The sequence below is a fragment of the Anneissia japonica genome, unplaced genomic scaffold, assembly GCF_011630105.1.
Source record: "Anneissia japonica isolate Jap-2015-1 unplaced genomic scaffold, ASM1163010v1 scaffold234_len1672027_cov178, whole genome shotgun sequence".
Classification (NCBI taxonomy): Eukaryota; Metazoa; Echinodermata; class Crinoidea; order Comatulida; family Comatulidae; genus Anneissia; species Anneissia japonica.
This window is the reverse complement of record NW_022738761.1, coordinates 1,428,104-1,444,415: the sequence shown is the minus strand read 5'-3', so window position 1 is coordinate 1,444,415 and position 16,312 is coordinate 1,428,104. Positions and strand designations below refer to the sequence as shown.

Below are 16,312 nucleotides of genomic sequence, written 5' to 3'. Positions count from 1 at the left end.
GCGTAAGCCTAGTCACCAAAAATCAGTGTTCAAGTAGTTGAAAATCTCCCACATAACTATCCTAACCCCCCACCCCATTAGGCCCCGATATTTCAATACTCATATATGTCAGCGGCTAATTTCCCCTCGTATTCCCTACAACTTCCCAGAGAAATTGTAGAATGCCTTAAACACAAAGGATTCGATTTAATTATTCTTACACTACTGTAAAACCTCGAATTAAAGCCCTGGGCTACTTTTTTTTTTTTTTTTTTTTGCGCGAACTTTTTTTTTTTTTTTTTTTTGCGAACTTTGGATGGGCTCCTTTTCGGGGTTATTTTTGCAAAGTAAAGATGGGGGCTTCTTTTCAAAATGAATAATGTAAATTTTGTTAATTTGTATTCTAAAACAATAAATAAGACTACTGTAACATCAATCTGTATCATGGAGTGTATTTAACTGGCATTAAACCACATAAACTACGGTATAAACCAAGCTTTTTTTAAATTTATTTTGTTTTTTGAAATTAATGTACAGTGAAACTGCAATAAGTCCAAAAGAAGCATATGGGCTTCTTTTTAACTCCAAAAGAAGCATATGGGCTTCTTTTCTAAGCAAATTTTGCAAACTAAAGAGAGGCTTCAATTCGAGATGGGCTTCATCTCGAGATTTAGCCGGTTGGGTTTCAATTCGAGGTTTTACGGTATTTCAATTTCGAGGGTAGTACAGCACAAAAAACGAGTTTATTTCAGCTTATGATTTATATTTTATTACAGTAAAAGTATAAATACATTATAAGTATTAAGGTAATTATATGTAATCTAACTTCCTTTGATATTCCATTATCATCCTGGGAATTTAGGCACAATTACGGGATAGGTAACAAAAAACGTAGTCACAATAATAGACCCAGTTATAATAAAAATGAAAATTAAACTGGTGTTTTTTATATGGCATGGGCAATTGTCCTGATAGAAATCCAGGTAAATTGAATAACACAGGCAAAGGGAAGGGGTAATGCAGATGGAAGGAATAAACTGCTATCGTAATGATGGACTAAATTTTAGATGTCGTTAAGAGAGAGAAAATGGTTGTTTTAAAACAAAAAGTATACATTTATACTCTTTGGTTAAATTAAAAAGAGAACAAACAAATGTCACCACTTATAAAACAGTAAGGTTTTGGATGTCGGAATTTGTTATACTGTAATTGTGTTTATAAACAGATATGCGGCAATTAGGCCTATATTCCTTTATGTAGCCTAATCTATTTGGTCCACCCAACGCAAAGTCACATCACCGTACAATAACAAACGCCAGCAGCCTGTCTGTACACAAACGGGGTTGTTAATAATATACCTAGGCTTAAATTGTATACTCCAATCGCACTCATTAGTGCTTAGTACCTTTTAAAATTCATCTTAACAAATATGTTTGGGTGTTTAGTAGCAGGACGTTTGGTGAGTATATAATGTAATATTTTAATTATAATTAAAATCATGTTTATATAAATCGCACCGGCGAGTCAATTGAAGCCTCTTGCTGTGCGCGAGTGAGTGTGGAAAGCTTGTCATATTGCCTACTGTATCTAAAACCCCCAAGAATGTTCTAGACAAGCAACATAGATAGGCCCTAACTAGGATCTAGGCCTAGGTAGATGGAGCCTTCTGATGTAAAGACAATAGTAGTACACAGCTAGGCAGGGGAAGGTTGAGGGTAGGAATTGAAGTATATCTATCTAGGCCTAGGTAGGTGTGGATATACTTATTATTTCGTACGAGAGAAGATGCAGGTAAGGTTAAAAAGACCAAGTGATGCCCAGGTAGAAGAAGGTGGGTAACATTATATGAAATGTTACTGATGATAATACAAATTTAATGCTGTTCTGTTTTTTTTCTATTGAGTGATAGCCTCCTCCTCAAATATAGATTATTAAGTTATACATTATCCATCATAATTGTTAATCGTTGGTATATCACAATCTTATATTTTATTTATATTGTATGTATGGGGTCAAACAGTAAAAAAAACAAAAAACAATTGAATAATTGGCTACACAGATCCAACAAGATTTCCAGGGCTTAGAACCACAGGACAGTTTATCTCAGGATCCCCAAATAACTCGATTCCCACCCCCTTGAAGTGGTACTGGTCAAGTGGAAGAGATTTAGGATTTTTTAAAATATGTTTTTAGTCTAACATTAGAAACTGCAATTTACCTATTTAACTTTGGTTGAGTCAGTAAATTAATATTACTTAGTTCAATGACCTCATTGACTGATTAAATTGTTTTTGGTACTTAGGTTCAAGGTGATCCGACTCGGGTGGACGAGACACATTTTATTTTCAACTTGGTGGACACGGAAAATATCAGTCATGTGGTGATATTTATGCTAGGCACCGTACCTTTTCCAGACGGACTTGGGGGCGCTGTGTACTTTGGTTGGCCAACAACAGCTGGGTTAACGTGGCAGTATTTAGGTCATGTATCAAATGATAAACCAAGTGCTATTTTTAAGCTTTGTAAGGCAAAACCAATAGGTAAGTTTTTCTTTCAATATGCAGCAGCATATTAAAAATGTTTTGTCCCATAAAAATCATATTTAAATTAACTTGCATATTTTGCAGTGACATAAATGTATTATTAACTTGAACATAGTATTGCAAAAATGTTTACCTATTTACAGTGAAAAATATTAGAAACACTTCAGTCTCTGTTAGTGTTTTTTTAATTTTTATCATTATCCAGTATAAAAGTTTGGGCACACATTTTTAAAAATTTCATGATTTTATTTTATGGGCATTGCAGAATGTAATTCACCATATGATTGGTGAGTTGTTAAATGGGAAGTTAGATAACAGATTAAAAAAAAATAGCATTCATTTAGTAAAATAAAACAGCTAAAATCATTTTAATTTTCTTAACTTTCCACAGAAAATGCTGGGTTTGGATCAACATTTGGTGGTGGAACATCGACGAATGCCCAGATAGGCATTGCTGTTGAAAGTATTAATGAAATAATACAACGAACACCCAACTCAAATACTCAGGTAGCCCACTACTTACTGCTATTCAAAATTACACAGGGCCACCCTCCCTCCACCAACCATACAGCCCTGCACCTCACTTGGCTCCAAGTCTACACTATACCTAGACAAACTCATGATACAGTGGACTTTTCCTCTGAAGTGCTGTCCCTTAGATAATTTTGCTACAGTCACACAAACGGAGAGCTGTAACGTACACTTGTGTGTGTTGCCTAGGTACAGTACATACTGTAATGTTCTGAATGGTCAGTTGTTAAGTTTGAAACATTGTAAGGGTCCATAATTTCCTCTCCAGTTCACTACAACCAGAGAATATTCCAGAAAAAGAATTGATGGCATTGGAACTATTTTATAAATAGTTACATCACTCATCAAACTAATATTAATGGAGGATGTTATGGAAGTTGGCTATAATGCTGTACAAAGCACAGTACTAAATTTACAAAATAAATACTAAACTACATACTATCACTTAATATACAGTTACCCATTGTACTCAACCTGTGAAATGTTTATTGACAATTATCTTCTATCTAATGTAGTGGCCTAGCATTGTGTACAAAGTGCTAATTCATTTGGTGGAATAGTATTAGTAATGTCTTTTTTGTGTCTTCATCTTCCAGGCTTCCAAGGTAGAATCTTTTCGAGAATTTAGCCAGAAAATGCTTGAAAGTTTCTTTAATTATGCATCGTCATTCGCAGTAACTCAAAGTCAGATGGTACCCCAACCAGACACAACATTCATTCCAGCGGATGCCATCCAGAAATGGTTTGACAATTTTCAACGAAAGCTTTCACAAGACTTATACTTTTGGAGAACATAGTGACGAAATAAGCCACCTGGTTTCCAATTAAATATGTAAATGAAATGGTCATTTACTACACATAATTGAATGCTGATTGGTCATTTTTTTACCCGAAGTCACAGCAAGTCCAGCTTAGAAAAGTTAACACAGTGGCACGCCAGGCCTAGTTACTATAGGAACACAGTCCGGCTTGAGATAAGCCACCTAGTTCAGACTGGCAGGTGGATAAACCCAGTGAGCTGAGACGGGTTTATCCACAGTCTGAACTAGGCCATAGTAATGCTAGCAATTGTTTATAGACTTGCAACAAATCCCATATTATTTTGTTTCTCATTCATGACAGCGCCACCAATGATAAGACGGAGTAATCGGGGAGAAAAAATTGAGTATGGGACGCAAATTAAATTTGGTATGGCGCACACTAAGTGCAACAAAGAGTGTGTAACCCAACATTAGGGCCTGAAACTCAGACTAGTAACTTTGCTGGAGAAACACTTCCACTCCATGGTCAAGAGTGGCGCTAAACAAAATATTCATGATGTCACTTATTCGAGAGGCAATTTATGGAGAAATTTATAGATTTTTATTTCTCTATGTAGTCTATACATTTTTATACATTAATCTGCTCAAGGAGCATCTTGATGAAGACTGGTGCATTATAAATGCACAGTATTATTATTACTATTATTGAACATGCGCAGTGTGTATATTTTTATTTTAATAATATCTAATAGAATTATATAAATGATTATTACAATTTAGCATTTTAGGTAACCACATATTGATTTGTATTGACCAAGCAAAATTTAAACAATAGTACACCTGACTACTTAAGTCTGCCAATAATATTTAATTGCACAAAAAACACTTTTGTAACACTGTAGCTGTTTATAAATAAGCTAGTTTTGTTTTGAATTCCATTACAAAAATATGTTATACTAATGGGGATACAAACCCAATACCCCCTGATTTCCGGTTGGGGCACTCCACCAACTGAGCCAAGGTACAGTATTGCATAATATGCAATTAATTGATAATCATGTGATATTAAACATAAATTATAGATTTATTAAAATTGATTTGTCTATTTTTGTATTTCTATTGTTTTAAGAAATTATAAACATTAACTGAACTTCAATCTTATTATTTTATTCAATATTTTATGCAGGTTATAGTGATGTCAAATGTCATGCAAAGTTCACTAATATATTCATTACACAGTTGTCCTTAATAGATAGGAATGACAACTTGTAAATGTTTTGAAATGTCTAAAGATGCGATGATATCTAACAACACACATCATAGCTTAAACCAAATAATTAATAATTATATACAATACAGTACCAACATTTATAATATATTTTGTGTTAAATAACAATTACCATGACATTATCTGTAAATATAAATTTCTATAATATTGATTCATATCAATCATTGTTTAATAAAATGAGTATTGAATGTCTGAAGCTCTGTCAATACTATCAATTTTATGCAAGGCAATTCAACAACGGAATGCACATCGGATAGGATAGCCCACGAAAGTCTAGAAGAAGACTTATTTTCAGTGGGGTCCTTCTGGTGGCGATTGGGCAGCACACCGGGAGACAATTCCCTACTCTTTTCTGAAGAGTGTACTGCGTTCTTTAACATGCACATGGGCCATCAATGCACACGGGACCAACGGCTTAAACGTCTCATCCGAAAGACGGTGCACTATTTTAACTTTTATTTTAGCCCTCTAGCTAAAACACAAGGAGAGGCAGCGATGGGAATTGAACTGGGGACCTAGAGATCTCCATGGTTCAGCGCACACACAGTGGCTACCACCAGATTAGTCAACTAAGCTAAACTGCTCTCCCCGCTCATGAACATAGCGCATGCATACAGTCTTTAATCTTTACTGTATATCCAGTATAGCCATCAATTATGTGTGCCATTCGTTAAATGGTATTAGTTACTATTTCAATTAATTTTGCGTAGTTCGCAATGTATGTTACATCTGATTTCTTTTGACCACGAGCTTGTTAAGTGCTTCTATAAACTACAATTTAATTCATGAAAATTGACCAACAAAATGAAGTTATAGCAAATGAAAATTTACGATTTTTATAAAAAATCGTGTTCTTATACAGTTCGCCCTCCAATTCGAGACCACCCTTGGGACCTGAAAATATGGGTGGTCTCGGGGTTGGTCTCAAATTAGAGGGGTCCCTGAATTAGAGGGGTCTCTAATTGGAGTGTGCAGTGTATAACATTAAACTGTCATTTGGACAAGGACTAAGGTGCACAAAACAAACTTTTAAGTAGATGAAGAAAATTTATTTATTTTTTCTGCGAACTGAGTCTCATGAACCGCTGGACACCACCTCATCGGTAAAATTAATGTTGAAATATCAATATAATTAACAATATAAAACCATTAGGCCTTTGTAGTCACCGCACGACACGTGATGATCATGGCAACTGACACACTAGTGGGTAATTCGTCACACGCTGATGGTTAATTATGGTTTGGTTGGAATGGGTTTTGTGACAATCAGGGCGCGGTAAACTCGGTCAAGCATGTAGGAGCATGTGGCGCGTAGAATTTCGATGCCAGGGTTATAACCTTTGACATGCCAAGATGTGTGTCCTTTTGTTGAATTGCCTTGTTTTATGTGACAAATTTGTATCATGTTCACATGGGCATAATGATGTCATATTACACCCAAATAACAGTCATACCAATTTTTTTTTTTGTCACATACAGTTTGATAGTGTAAACAAGGCTTAATGTTGTTGTGCATAACCAACCATTTAACAATGTAATCCCCTGGAGGTCAGCTTGTATGTCATGAACGTTCTAAGGGGGTGCTTTCTACATGCTGAAGGATGACAATCGAAGATGCTGCATGTTATTACGAGCTGCAAAAGAAGTAAAATATTTTACAACTTCAAAATAATATTTTTATCAGTACTCTCATTATTGTCATTTAATGACATGTTGACATGTTTTGCCTTCGATTTTTCTTACCCAAGCTACACCAGAATCAAGGTTAAGGGATGGATAAAACTCTCTTTATGAGCATTAACGTAGGTGTCGGTTGATATTCATTGGTGTCTAAAATAAATGAAATAATGTGATGTTTTTTCAGCGAAGTCTCGTTATGAGGCTTAGGGAGTGGGGTTGTTTTTTGTTGTGAGAAAAAGTCCTGCTCTTACAGGAATTGAACCCAAACCCATGACACTGGGATCAGAAGGCAAGCATCTTAACCACTAAGCTATATAACTTCATACATTGTTGAATGTATGAGTTACACATATAGCTCCCTCTTTAGAATATAGGGAATATACATAACCAACAATTGGCTTGATGTACATTATTTAATAGGATTGTTCCCCCCTCACTGTAGATGTCCTTAATAATTAGGTGCCAAATTTTGACTCAGGACTGAATGTTTGCAAAAGGTTAAAGAACTCAACTTCTACCTGGACTTAGAGATCTTAGTTATCCTGAACGTCTAATTCATCTCAACCTTCCAACATTAGCGTATAGAAGGAAACGAGCTGATGTAATAGAGATCTTTAAAATCTTAAAAGAATTTGACACTCTTAGAACGGAAGATTTTTTTATTTTGGATTCTGCGTCCCGAACCAGAGGTCATTCGTTAAAATTCAAAAAACCTAAAGCTAAGACCAGATTAAGGCAGTTTAGCTTTGCAGTGAGAGCAATAAATGAATAATTTCCCGGAAACAGTAGTAAAAGCTTCATCTATAAATAAATTCAAAACAGAATTAAGGAAACACTGGATCACACCCACTAAAATTCAACCCTTATATGAGAGCATGGCAGGGAGTCTAGAGAGTGGCATATAAGCAATAGCTTAAAGCCTAATGCTAAAAGTATACTAAAAGTAAGTAATAATGCTGTAATTGATAAAAAGAATAAATTTACTGTACCTTCAAAATAGGTTGTGTCTGATTCATCATCAGGATTAGGTATGAAATTTGGGGAGATGTCTTGAATATGATCCCAGTCAATACTAGAAAATAACTTGTGTTCTTTTAAATCTGAAAAAAACAATGAGAGAAATAAACCATGAAAATTATTTATATAATGAATGAATAATTGACAGAGCAATATCAAAGTTTCAGTTAAAGAACAATCTGTACACATTTTGATTAATTGGTGCAACTACAAAAATCATATTAGAAAATAAAAAAACAATAATGATCATAATAGTATAATGATAAAAATATTTTCTTATTTCATTCCATCCTTACTCCATCCTTATCCAACAGTCTCATCACTTCCTAGATGGAAATATTGCTCTACCTAACAAGCCTTAGAAAAAAATTACTGGTTTACTGTTCATGAATTCAACATAAGACCCTCCAGTTTGGAAGTATCTTAACCACCAGCAGTATCAAAAATTATGTACCACTAGCTTTGGCTCTTTGACGAGGATCCATTGCCAGCAGTTTACTGATGACATCAACAGCTTCTTCTGACAAACTCTCATCATCTTCTGGCCATGGAATATCTGTGGAAGATAAGTATCTGGTCAGGATGTCTCTTAAACAGCAACCAACTTCTAATCTGGGGGAAGGGGAGCGGAGAGCGAAGTTGACATGAGGGGGGAACTAGCATGCAAGATAAGGCAATATTAACTTACCTGAGCAAAATTTACAGTGAGGGCAACAGGGGGAGGGGTGTGCACCACCCACTGCATAGAAACAGCAAGTGTCTTGGCATTTACAGGATGGAAGCTCCATGCTCATTACAAGATTTAGTGAGTGCGGACATTTTTTTGTTCATGAGAAAGTCAGTGCTTTTTGCTCTTTTAAAACTTTAATTATTCTTGGATACTCAAAACTTCATACATTTTTATTTATCAACATTAACACACACAAACTTTACCTCTGTTATGAATATTTTGAAAGATGAGCTGAGGTGTCTGGTCATTGAATGGTGGAACACCTGTCAGAAATTCAAATAGACACACCCCAAGTGACCACCAATCAATCTCCACACCTGAAAGAACAGTCAACATTAATATACAGTTGATGACAATATTAAAAACAATAATCCTAATCACATCATTTATTTACTACCATTATATCCAGCAAATATCATTTCAATTTAAACATTTTGTATGCTGTGAGCTAAAAGAGAAAAATGCACCCAACAACATTCTTCATTCAATTCTTCTGGGTGTTCACTTATTAAAATGGTTGGGTCAAATAAATAAAATACTGAATAAGTAAATGAATATATAAATGAATAAATAAACAAACAAAAAATAAAAAAATGATTGTAGCCAGATATTCCTTTAGGCAGGATTACAAGAAGAGAGATTAAATTTTTTTTAAATATGAAAGTCAGTAGAAGATGTTTTTACCCTCAGCAATTGCATTTTTTATTAAGGAGAGGAGAAAAAAAGTATGAAAAGTAGTCTCACCATGTTCTTGAAGGTTTAGTATCTCAGGAGCTAAATAATCTGGTGTCCCTAGAATACGTTTCTGTTTTCCCACATTGACACCTCTTCTACAGCTCTTTGGTGTTCGGTACGGTGTCTGATATGTGTTCTTTGGAGTCCATGAGGATGTTCTCCCAATTTTTGGTGTCTGCAAAAAAAAATATTTTAGAAACTAATCAAAGGGAGGTAATCAACCAAAAGCGAAGGAATCAATATCACAGCTGTGTCTGCCAGTGCCACAAATTATCAAATAATTGCAGTGGGGTGGGGGAGGGGGGTTGGCAAACATTTTGCGGTTCAAATTCACAACCTTGAGGTCAATGATTTTGAAACCTCTTGCTGACAGTACATTCACCACTTGCGTCTTTGGTTCTTTATATCTCTCCACCAAAGAATATAAATTTGCATATGTTGGGCATTGTGCCATTTACTGTAGTGTATTAAAGCACCACTCCTTAGGAAGTGAAGAAGTTTGTACTTTGTGGCAGTTTGCCAAATGTGAATCAAATGGAGTAATAACAACATTCCTTGCTAAAAATCATGTTATAAATTCCTATGTTATTGTTATTATTTAGGGGAGGTGCAAATTTTTTATTTTGTGTATAAGAGACAGGGGCAGCACTTAATACAAAAACAGAACTGTACCAGCCATGCTTGTAAGTAAATAAACAAGGGTAAGTCTAAGTATTGTACAGTACTCATACCTTGTAAGGTGTTTTTGAATGGCGGCTTTGTGCAGGTGTTTTGAATGCAAAGCTAATATCCATTGACGCTTCATTTGTTGATTTGTAATGCCCATCATCAGAATCATTCCTTGGTGATGATACTTCATCACTTTGGTAACCCTGTGAGCTTTGTTCTTTTTCTCCTTCTTTTGGATTTACTGATGGAGTAGATCCCAATCGTTCCCGCACTTTATTAGTTTGATCTAGGCTGGGATATGGACTACCGTCGAAAGTGTGAAATAAGTTCACTGAAATACCACTGCTTTCCCTTGATATCTCATGTATTTTGACATTTCTACAGAAGCCAACAGTATTTGGGTTTGGGCTTGAAAAACTCTGATGTGCCAATGGCCCATTCTGTCTTTCTTGCATTGATGCCCAGCTTCCACCTGTAAAATACTGTGGACTAGGATCTTCCTTAAACACATCATCTGGATCATTGACATTAAGTTCAGAACATGAAGGTGGATGGCAGACATTGACACATGCCTTTGAGTTGATAGACTCAACAGTAGAGTTAATCTCAGAAGGACTCCCCTCTTGTGGTGATGTTTCTTCAAATTTAAGACTTGTATTGATCTCTTCTTGGCCCTCACTCTCCAGTCGCCGGATCTTTGGAAGACTGTGGAGCCTTGCACGTCCAACAACAGGAGTACCTTGAATATTTACAACATTCATTATTTCTGTTAATCCAGTGCTCTTTGACGAAATTTGTATTGACTCAATTACACCATCGTCAGATGAGTCTGAATCAGCTTGGATCCGTTTTCTTTTGATGCCATGTATTCCTGACAATGGTGTTGACTGGATCTGCTGACTGCTGAAGATGTTCCGGTAATCGCTTTGGATTTCTGGTGATATAACATCAGTAGATTTAGTAGGTATTCCAATGGTATCCACATTGCCTTGATTACCTGTTCCATTAACAGGTGACTTAAGTGGATCCTTATCATCTGTGAATCCTGGTCTAACAAAAAATGTTTTTTTTCCACATTGAATTTCTCCTCTTATCTTCAGGTTTCTTGGCTTATGACTGCTTGTCAATGGAGTGCAAGTTAACTGGTTTCCGGCAGTACTTTGTTCCTTAGCTCTAGTCTCTTTATTTTGGTTGGTTATATCCTTCAATGCTGGTGACTGCTGCGAATATCAACAAAAAACATCATTTTTTTAAAATTAGTAATCCATATTTAGTTTACTCTCAAGTGATTTGCCAATTAATTGCATGTTATGTGTCCTATCTATAGGAAAAATCATTTGGAGTATACAAGCTAAAAAGCACACGAGTGGCAGGGGCCTTGTATTTAAAACTTGCTGAGGATAATTTTTTCCCCTCAATAAGCATTTATCATCATTTTATAGTAGTTTAAGAGAAGGAGTAGTTGTTTTTGGGCTAGATTAGGATAACACAAGTATGTATGTAGGATAAGAGTAAGTATACCAAAAAAATTAACATAAACAGACCTACACAATTATGTCTCTCTGAATATGACTCTGTCAATGACGGTCAGTTCCAATAATAATATATACCGATAAGGGTTTCATGTTAATCACCAATAAATTAGTAAAAACAGAACAAACCTACAGAATTTTTAATAACATTTTTATTTAAAATTGGTATTGGGGTAGTGCATGATTAGTTGGTAATGAATGACCCTGGGCAAAAACTGAAAAGAATATGATATTTACAAATCCTAGGCTAGATGTCAAGGAGAGGATTTGGCCAGGGGTCCGGTAAAAATTCTCAGGTAATTTGATGTTTCTGGTGGCTGGTGTCTGTATGATATCGGATGCTGTAAGTTCTGAAAGATTAAAATTGAGGTGTAATTACTATGTGCAGTTAATAAAACACTTAAAATTGTAGTACTTTAGAGACTAGTTTTAATTGACATTACAAAGCATAATGCCAATATTTTTTATAAGCACCGCTCTCGAATAAGTGATAGATATTAAAGTAAATATAATTACATACTTCTTTGTAGTTTTATAGATGATAAACCAAAATCAGTAAGTTTTATGTGGCCCGAAGCTCCTATTAGCATGTTATCCGGTTTCAGATCCCTAAAAAAGAATTAAAAATGAAGTCAGTAAGTTTGAAATCATTGAGAAGGAATGGCACTCTGACCGTAACCTGATGGCACAGATAACCAGTGGGTTTATATTACATAAATAAAGGATGCTTGTGCAAATTTATAGTAGAAGAAGATCTACTTGAAATTCACCCTCCATCCACAACATATATCTGGACTACAGGCCTGAGGCAGCAGTAAATGTACAGGAAGATTTCACTGTCAAAGATCATAAAATGGAGCCATAACCCTGAGCCCTAAATTGGCCTTCCATGCTCATGGTTCAGCTGTAGAACTTACTCTTCCCAGATAAGAGCTCTTAACCATAGACCGAGTGCAAACTAAAACGTGTGTACTTCTAAGAATCCTGGACACCATTTGTGAAGAGACAGGCTTACCCTGGTATTCTGGTCAAGCCCACTGCTACAAATTAGATATTAGTGCCAATCGGCAGCAAACTGATACAATCTTTCAAAGAGTAGAACGATATAGGAATTAGATTTTCTTGGCACTTTCAAACAGCAAGGAAAATCACTATATTATATATTTTAACATTTAACAATTAAAACACTGATTACATCTCTTTGAACATTTATAAAGTTTACCTATGTATAATTCCTTTACTGTGAATGTACTCTAGTGCAAGACAAACTTCTGCAGTGTACAGCACAGCCATTTCCTCATCAAAGTAGCCACACATATGAATTAACGACTTCACATCACCCCCTATCATGTATTCCATCACCTAAGGGGAAAGAGTTTACCGATGACTCATAATATTTAATAAATTTTATTTAACCTATTGTTTAAAAAGCGTACAATTCGTTCTTACAATTTTTCATTTATCATTTGGAGTGCCATATAAAGCTATATCCACACTATGAAATATTATTTGACAAAAACATGTGATATGCCTAAATATGGTCATGATGACATCACATAATGACCATATATAGGCACATCAAGGTTATATATGGGCATGCAAGTTTTGTCATTTAAGAAAATTTGATAGTGTGGACAGAGTTTACTTTAAATATTGTATCTCAACTTGGTAAGATGCACATCACATGATCACCAGTTTGTTAAGCATTGGAAATACCTTTCATTGATTGTGAGGGTGTGATTTCACAGATGCTCTGGAAAACGTGGCATAAATACACATGAGGTAGACAGTAACAGAGACAGTCACCTCAAAAATGTTCACTGCATTTACAAAGCTTGTGTTATTTTTTATTTGGTAAGCCAAGGAGTGAAATTCTATCCTCACTAACAAGTTTTAGGTAACAAATGTGTGTGATTTGTCTATTTATGGGCATATGATGATGCTATATAACCCCCATAGAATTACAACTACTGTCAAAATTTGATAGTGTACTCAGAGATTTTGCTATGGGAGTATATTTTTAAGAAAGTATAATACATACTCGCCATCGATGGCGTGTATTTCAATACTTGGAGTATGTATTATATTTTCTTATCCAAGATTAATCAGTGGACCTTTTGGTTTTCAGTATATTTTTAATGCTGCAATGATAAAGATTCTAATACACTGATCCCAAAAGTACAGTAACATTAAGTTTAAGCATATAATTATTTCTTCATTGAATGAAAAATTATTTTGTAACTTACTAGATAAATGTTTTTCTCCGACTGTATTGAGTAATATAAGTGAACGATGAATGGGCTTTTTGACAAAGCCATTGCATCTCGTTCAGCTTTTGCTTGGCCTGCAATGTTCTTCAAGACCATCTCTTGTTTGTGCATCACTTTGATGGCATACAGTTGATCCTTATCCTTATGTTTACCTAAGAACACCTTTCTGTACATTAAAAAGAGATTATATTTTTCTATAAGACATCTTCTGATGTCTCGGAAGATGCTAAAGAAGACGCATCACATTGATTACTGCTCCATGTGTACGTGTGTGTCAACTGCTAGTGCTGTATACGCATAAGGTACAAGTGTGAAATCAAGACACTAGTTGCTTAATATACAGTACACAGACAGCAGAAAGTTTCGGGTTTGAATCCTGGTTGGAGCAACTTATTCACTTTCAGATCAGATTCATCTTCTATATCGTATATACAATATAATAATGTTATATATATATATATATATATATATATATTTGATATATAGGTTTGATTATACATTTTTTTATTTTTGTGTCACACATACTGTACATGTTGCAACACTTCAGATAAAATTGAGTGTAGCACCATGTATGTAACACAAAACTAAATAGTAATAAAATATCTAATCAAACTTTGCTTATTATTTTTTAACTGCTCTGGTTTACCATTCACTTAGTTGATACTACTGTATTTTGCAACATTTTCCACCATCTTTGCTACATATATGCAAACATACAAATTTATTCTTGCAACAATGAATGGATTATTTAATGTTAGATGCCTTACCCAAAAGCTCCCTTGCTAATTGGCTTAAGGATAGTGAAGTCTTCAATTACAGGTGCCTATAAATAAAATTGAAAACTGGAATTATGAAGGAAAGAAAAGAATTTGCATAAAATACAGGTAGTGGTTAGTGTCTGTGACTTAATATAGTAGTAGAAGGTAAAGTTTTTTTTTCTGGAAAACGAGACAGAAATGTGGAATCTATTATAGACGGTTCGATAAAATCATGAGGCTGAAGATGGCCGAGGCCAACGCGAGGTACTGCGTACATCAGTGTTCAGTCTTTGAAACAATTGTATTCCAATTTTTAAGATGATGCAAAATAGTGACAGCAAAGTCAGCGACTACTATTTTCCGGTCACAGAAAAACAACCATTACAAAATCAAGCAAGTTTTCCACTTCCAATAGAGAAGGCCAGACAGAAACAATTTCTGCTGATTTACAAAATTTACGAAAATCTTTTGATCAATTTAAGGGCATAGGCCTATTCAAATAATAGAAAAAATATACTATTTTTCTTAATTTCAACCAAGAGTTAAGCCCAATTAATTATTAAAATAATAGTCGGTGAATTTTCAGTACGCCTGGGGCTTTCTTCTTTGTTGTACAATAGGTTGGTTTTAAACACAGTGGAGGCCCTCTCTCTCTCTCTATGCTCTCACTAACCATAGAGAAAATAACACAGCATGTAATAGTCAGCTGTTTTTGTTACAAGTGAAATACAGAATGTTGAAATATGAATAAGCCTAAGCCTAGGCTATATCATGAGATTGTGACCTTACTATAGTGTTCGAGAAATACAATGAGACTCCAGACACCATGTAAAACTGATTATAAAAGGGTTTTATTCGTCAAATGCGTGACCACTCCTCCTACGGCCCACGAGACTATTTTGCAGGACCATATCATATTAATATGTATGTTGAATACTAATAGTTGAAAGGTTACAAGATCATCATCATCATCCTATAATGCGCATAAACCTCAAATGAGTATATTCGCTCAGCGTTGGTGGTCAGTTATGTTCACTTGAGAAAATTAACGGATGTGAATATCAGATACCCTGTCTATAGATGGTCTGATTCAGCCTACATTTAAAAAAAATATTGCCTGCTGCTGGATATGGTCCGAATGTAGTAGCCCCACCTTGGTAAACACAACAATGGACTAGGCCTAGGTCTAGAGGCCTAGATAGGCCTTGCCTAGGGCTAGGCTACGGGTATTCTAGGCGGGTTACATCTTGAGCCTAGGCCTACCATGAATATTGTTGGAAAAGCTAACTATAGTCTATAGATGAGGCCTAGCTACACTACTTCAATACATGCACATTTATTACCTTCATCTTCACAACAAATGAATGAAATTTCACAACTCAAAACTCATCTTATTAAGGGTTAATTCACTGTAAATAAACGTTAAAACTTTGAAATACCCGCGATGCCATGAATGACCTTTCTGCTTCGGCTAACGTCTCGTGACCCGTTTAAATAAGCGCCCCCTGATGTTTAACTTGATGTTTTTTCTCTAAGCAGTGGGCTTATTCGACTGGTTCATTTCGTTGAGTACGAATTTTCGTTGAGTATAACGAAAATTAACGTAACCAAGAATGCGTTAATCAGTGTTAAATTATGCACGTGACCAAAAAAATATGGCCCATTGGTCAGTTTAGCAACAACATTTGCGTTAATATAATTTGATTAAATTTCAGAAAATAAAAATTATAATATTTAACCACAATGAAGTAAAAAAATAATACATATATATATATATACATATATATATATATATATATATATATATATATATATATAT

At 35.0% G+C, this 16,312-nt stretch overlaps 2 protein-coding genes across 3 annotated transcripts; one reads left to right on the top strand and one right to left on the bottom strand.

Moving 5' to 3' along the window:
• The first annotated feature begins 1,295 nt into the window (after positions 1-1,295).
• LOC117117701 (protein Hikeshi-like) lies at positions 1,296-4,889 on the top strand. The gene is made up of 4 exons (XM_033262095.1): positions 1,296-1,438; positions 2,282-2,519; positions 2,914-3,029; positions 3,650-4,889. Exons 1-4 carry the CDS (start codon positions 1,409-1,411, stop codon positions 3,848-3,850), a joined length of 585 nt encoding a protein of 194 aa, XP_033117986.1. The 5' UTR covers positions 1,296-1,408; the 3' UTR covers positions 3,851-4,889.
• Positions 4,890-5,541: 652 nt separating this feature from the next.
• Positions 5,542-15,974, bottom strand: LOC117117695 (serine/threonine-protein kinase greatwall-like). Of its 2 annotated transcripts, none has more exons than XM_033262081.1 (12): positions 15,837-15,974; positions 14,503-14,558; positions 13,712-13,901; positions 12,688-12,827; positions 11,986-12,074; positions 11,703-11,815; positions 9,996-11,153; positions 9,274-9,439; positions 8,733-8,846; positions 8,254-8,355; positions 7,772-7,882; positions 5,542-6,736 (listed from the first exon to the last, which is right to left on the bottom strand). In XM_033262081.1, the coding sequence occupies exons 1-12, from the start codon at positions 15,840-15,842 to the stop codon at positions 6,690-6,692; spliced, it is 2,292 nt and encodes a 763-aa protein (XP_033117972.1). In that variant the 5' UTR covers positions 15,843-15,974; the 3' UTR covers positions 5,542-6,689. The 2 variants fall into 2 exon arrangements, with proteins under 2 accessions (XP_033117972.1, XP_033117973.1); XM_033262082.1 differs by having other exon boundaries at positions 9,996-11,150.
• Positions 15,975-16,312: the final 338 nt, after the last annotated feature.

Coding starts and splice junctions, on each gene's coding strand:
- LOC117117701 (XM_033262095.1), top strand. CDS start 1,409: ATGTTTGGGTGTTTAGTAGCAGGACGTTTG. Junction 1,439..2,281: donor GTTTAGTAGCAGGACGTTTG/GTGAGTATATAA, acceptor TTTGGTACTTAG/GTTCAAGGTGATCCGACTCG. Junction 2,520..2,913: donor TTGTAAGGCAAAACCAATAG/GTAAGTTTTTCT, acceptor AACTTTCCACAG/AAAATGCTGGGTTTGGATCA.
- LOC117117695 (XM_033262081.1), bottom strand. Junction 13,902..14,502: donor ATTAGCAAGGGAGCTTTTGG/GTAAGGCATCTA, acceptor TTTAATGTACAG/AAAGGTGTTCTTAGGTAAAC. Junction 6,737..7,771: donor AGACACAACCTATTTTGAAG/GTACAGTAAATT, acceptor CTTCTTTTGCAG/CTCGTAATAACATGCAGCAT.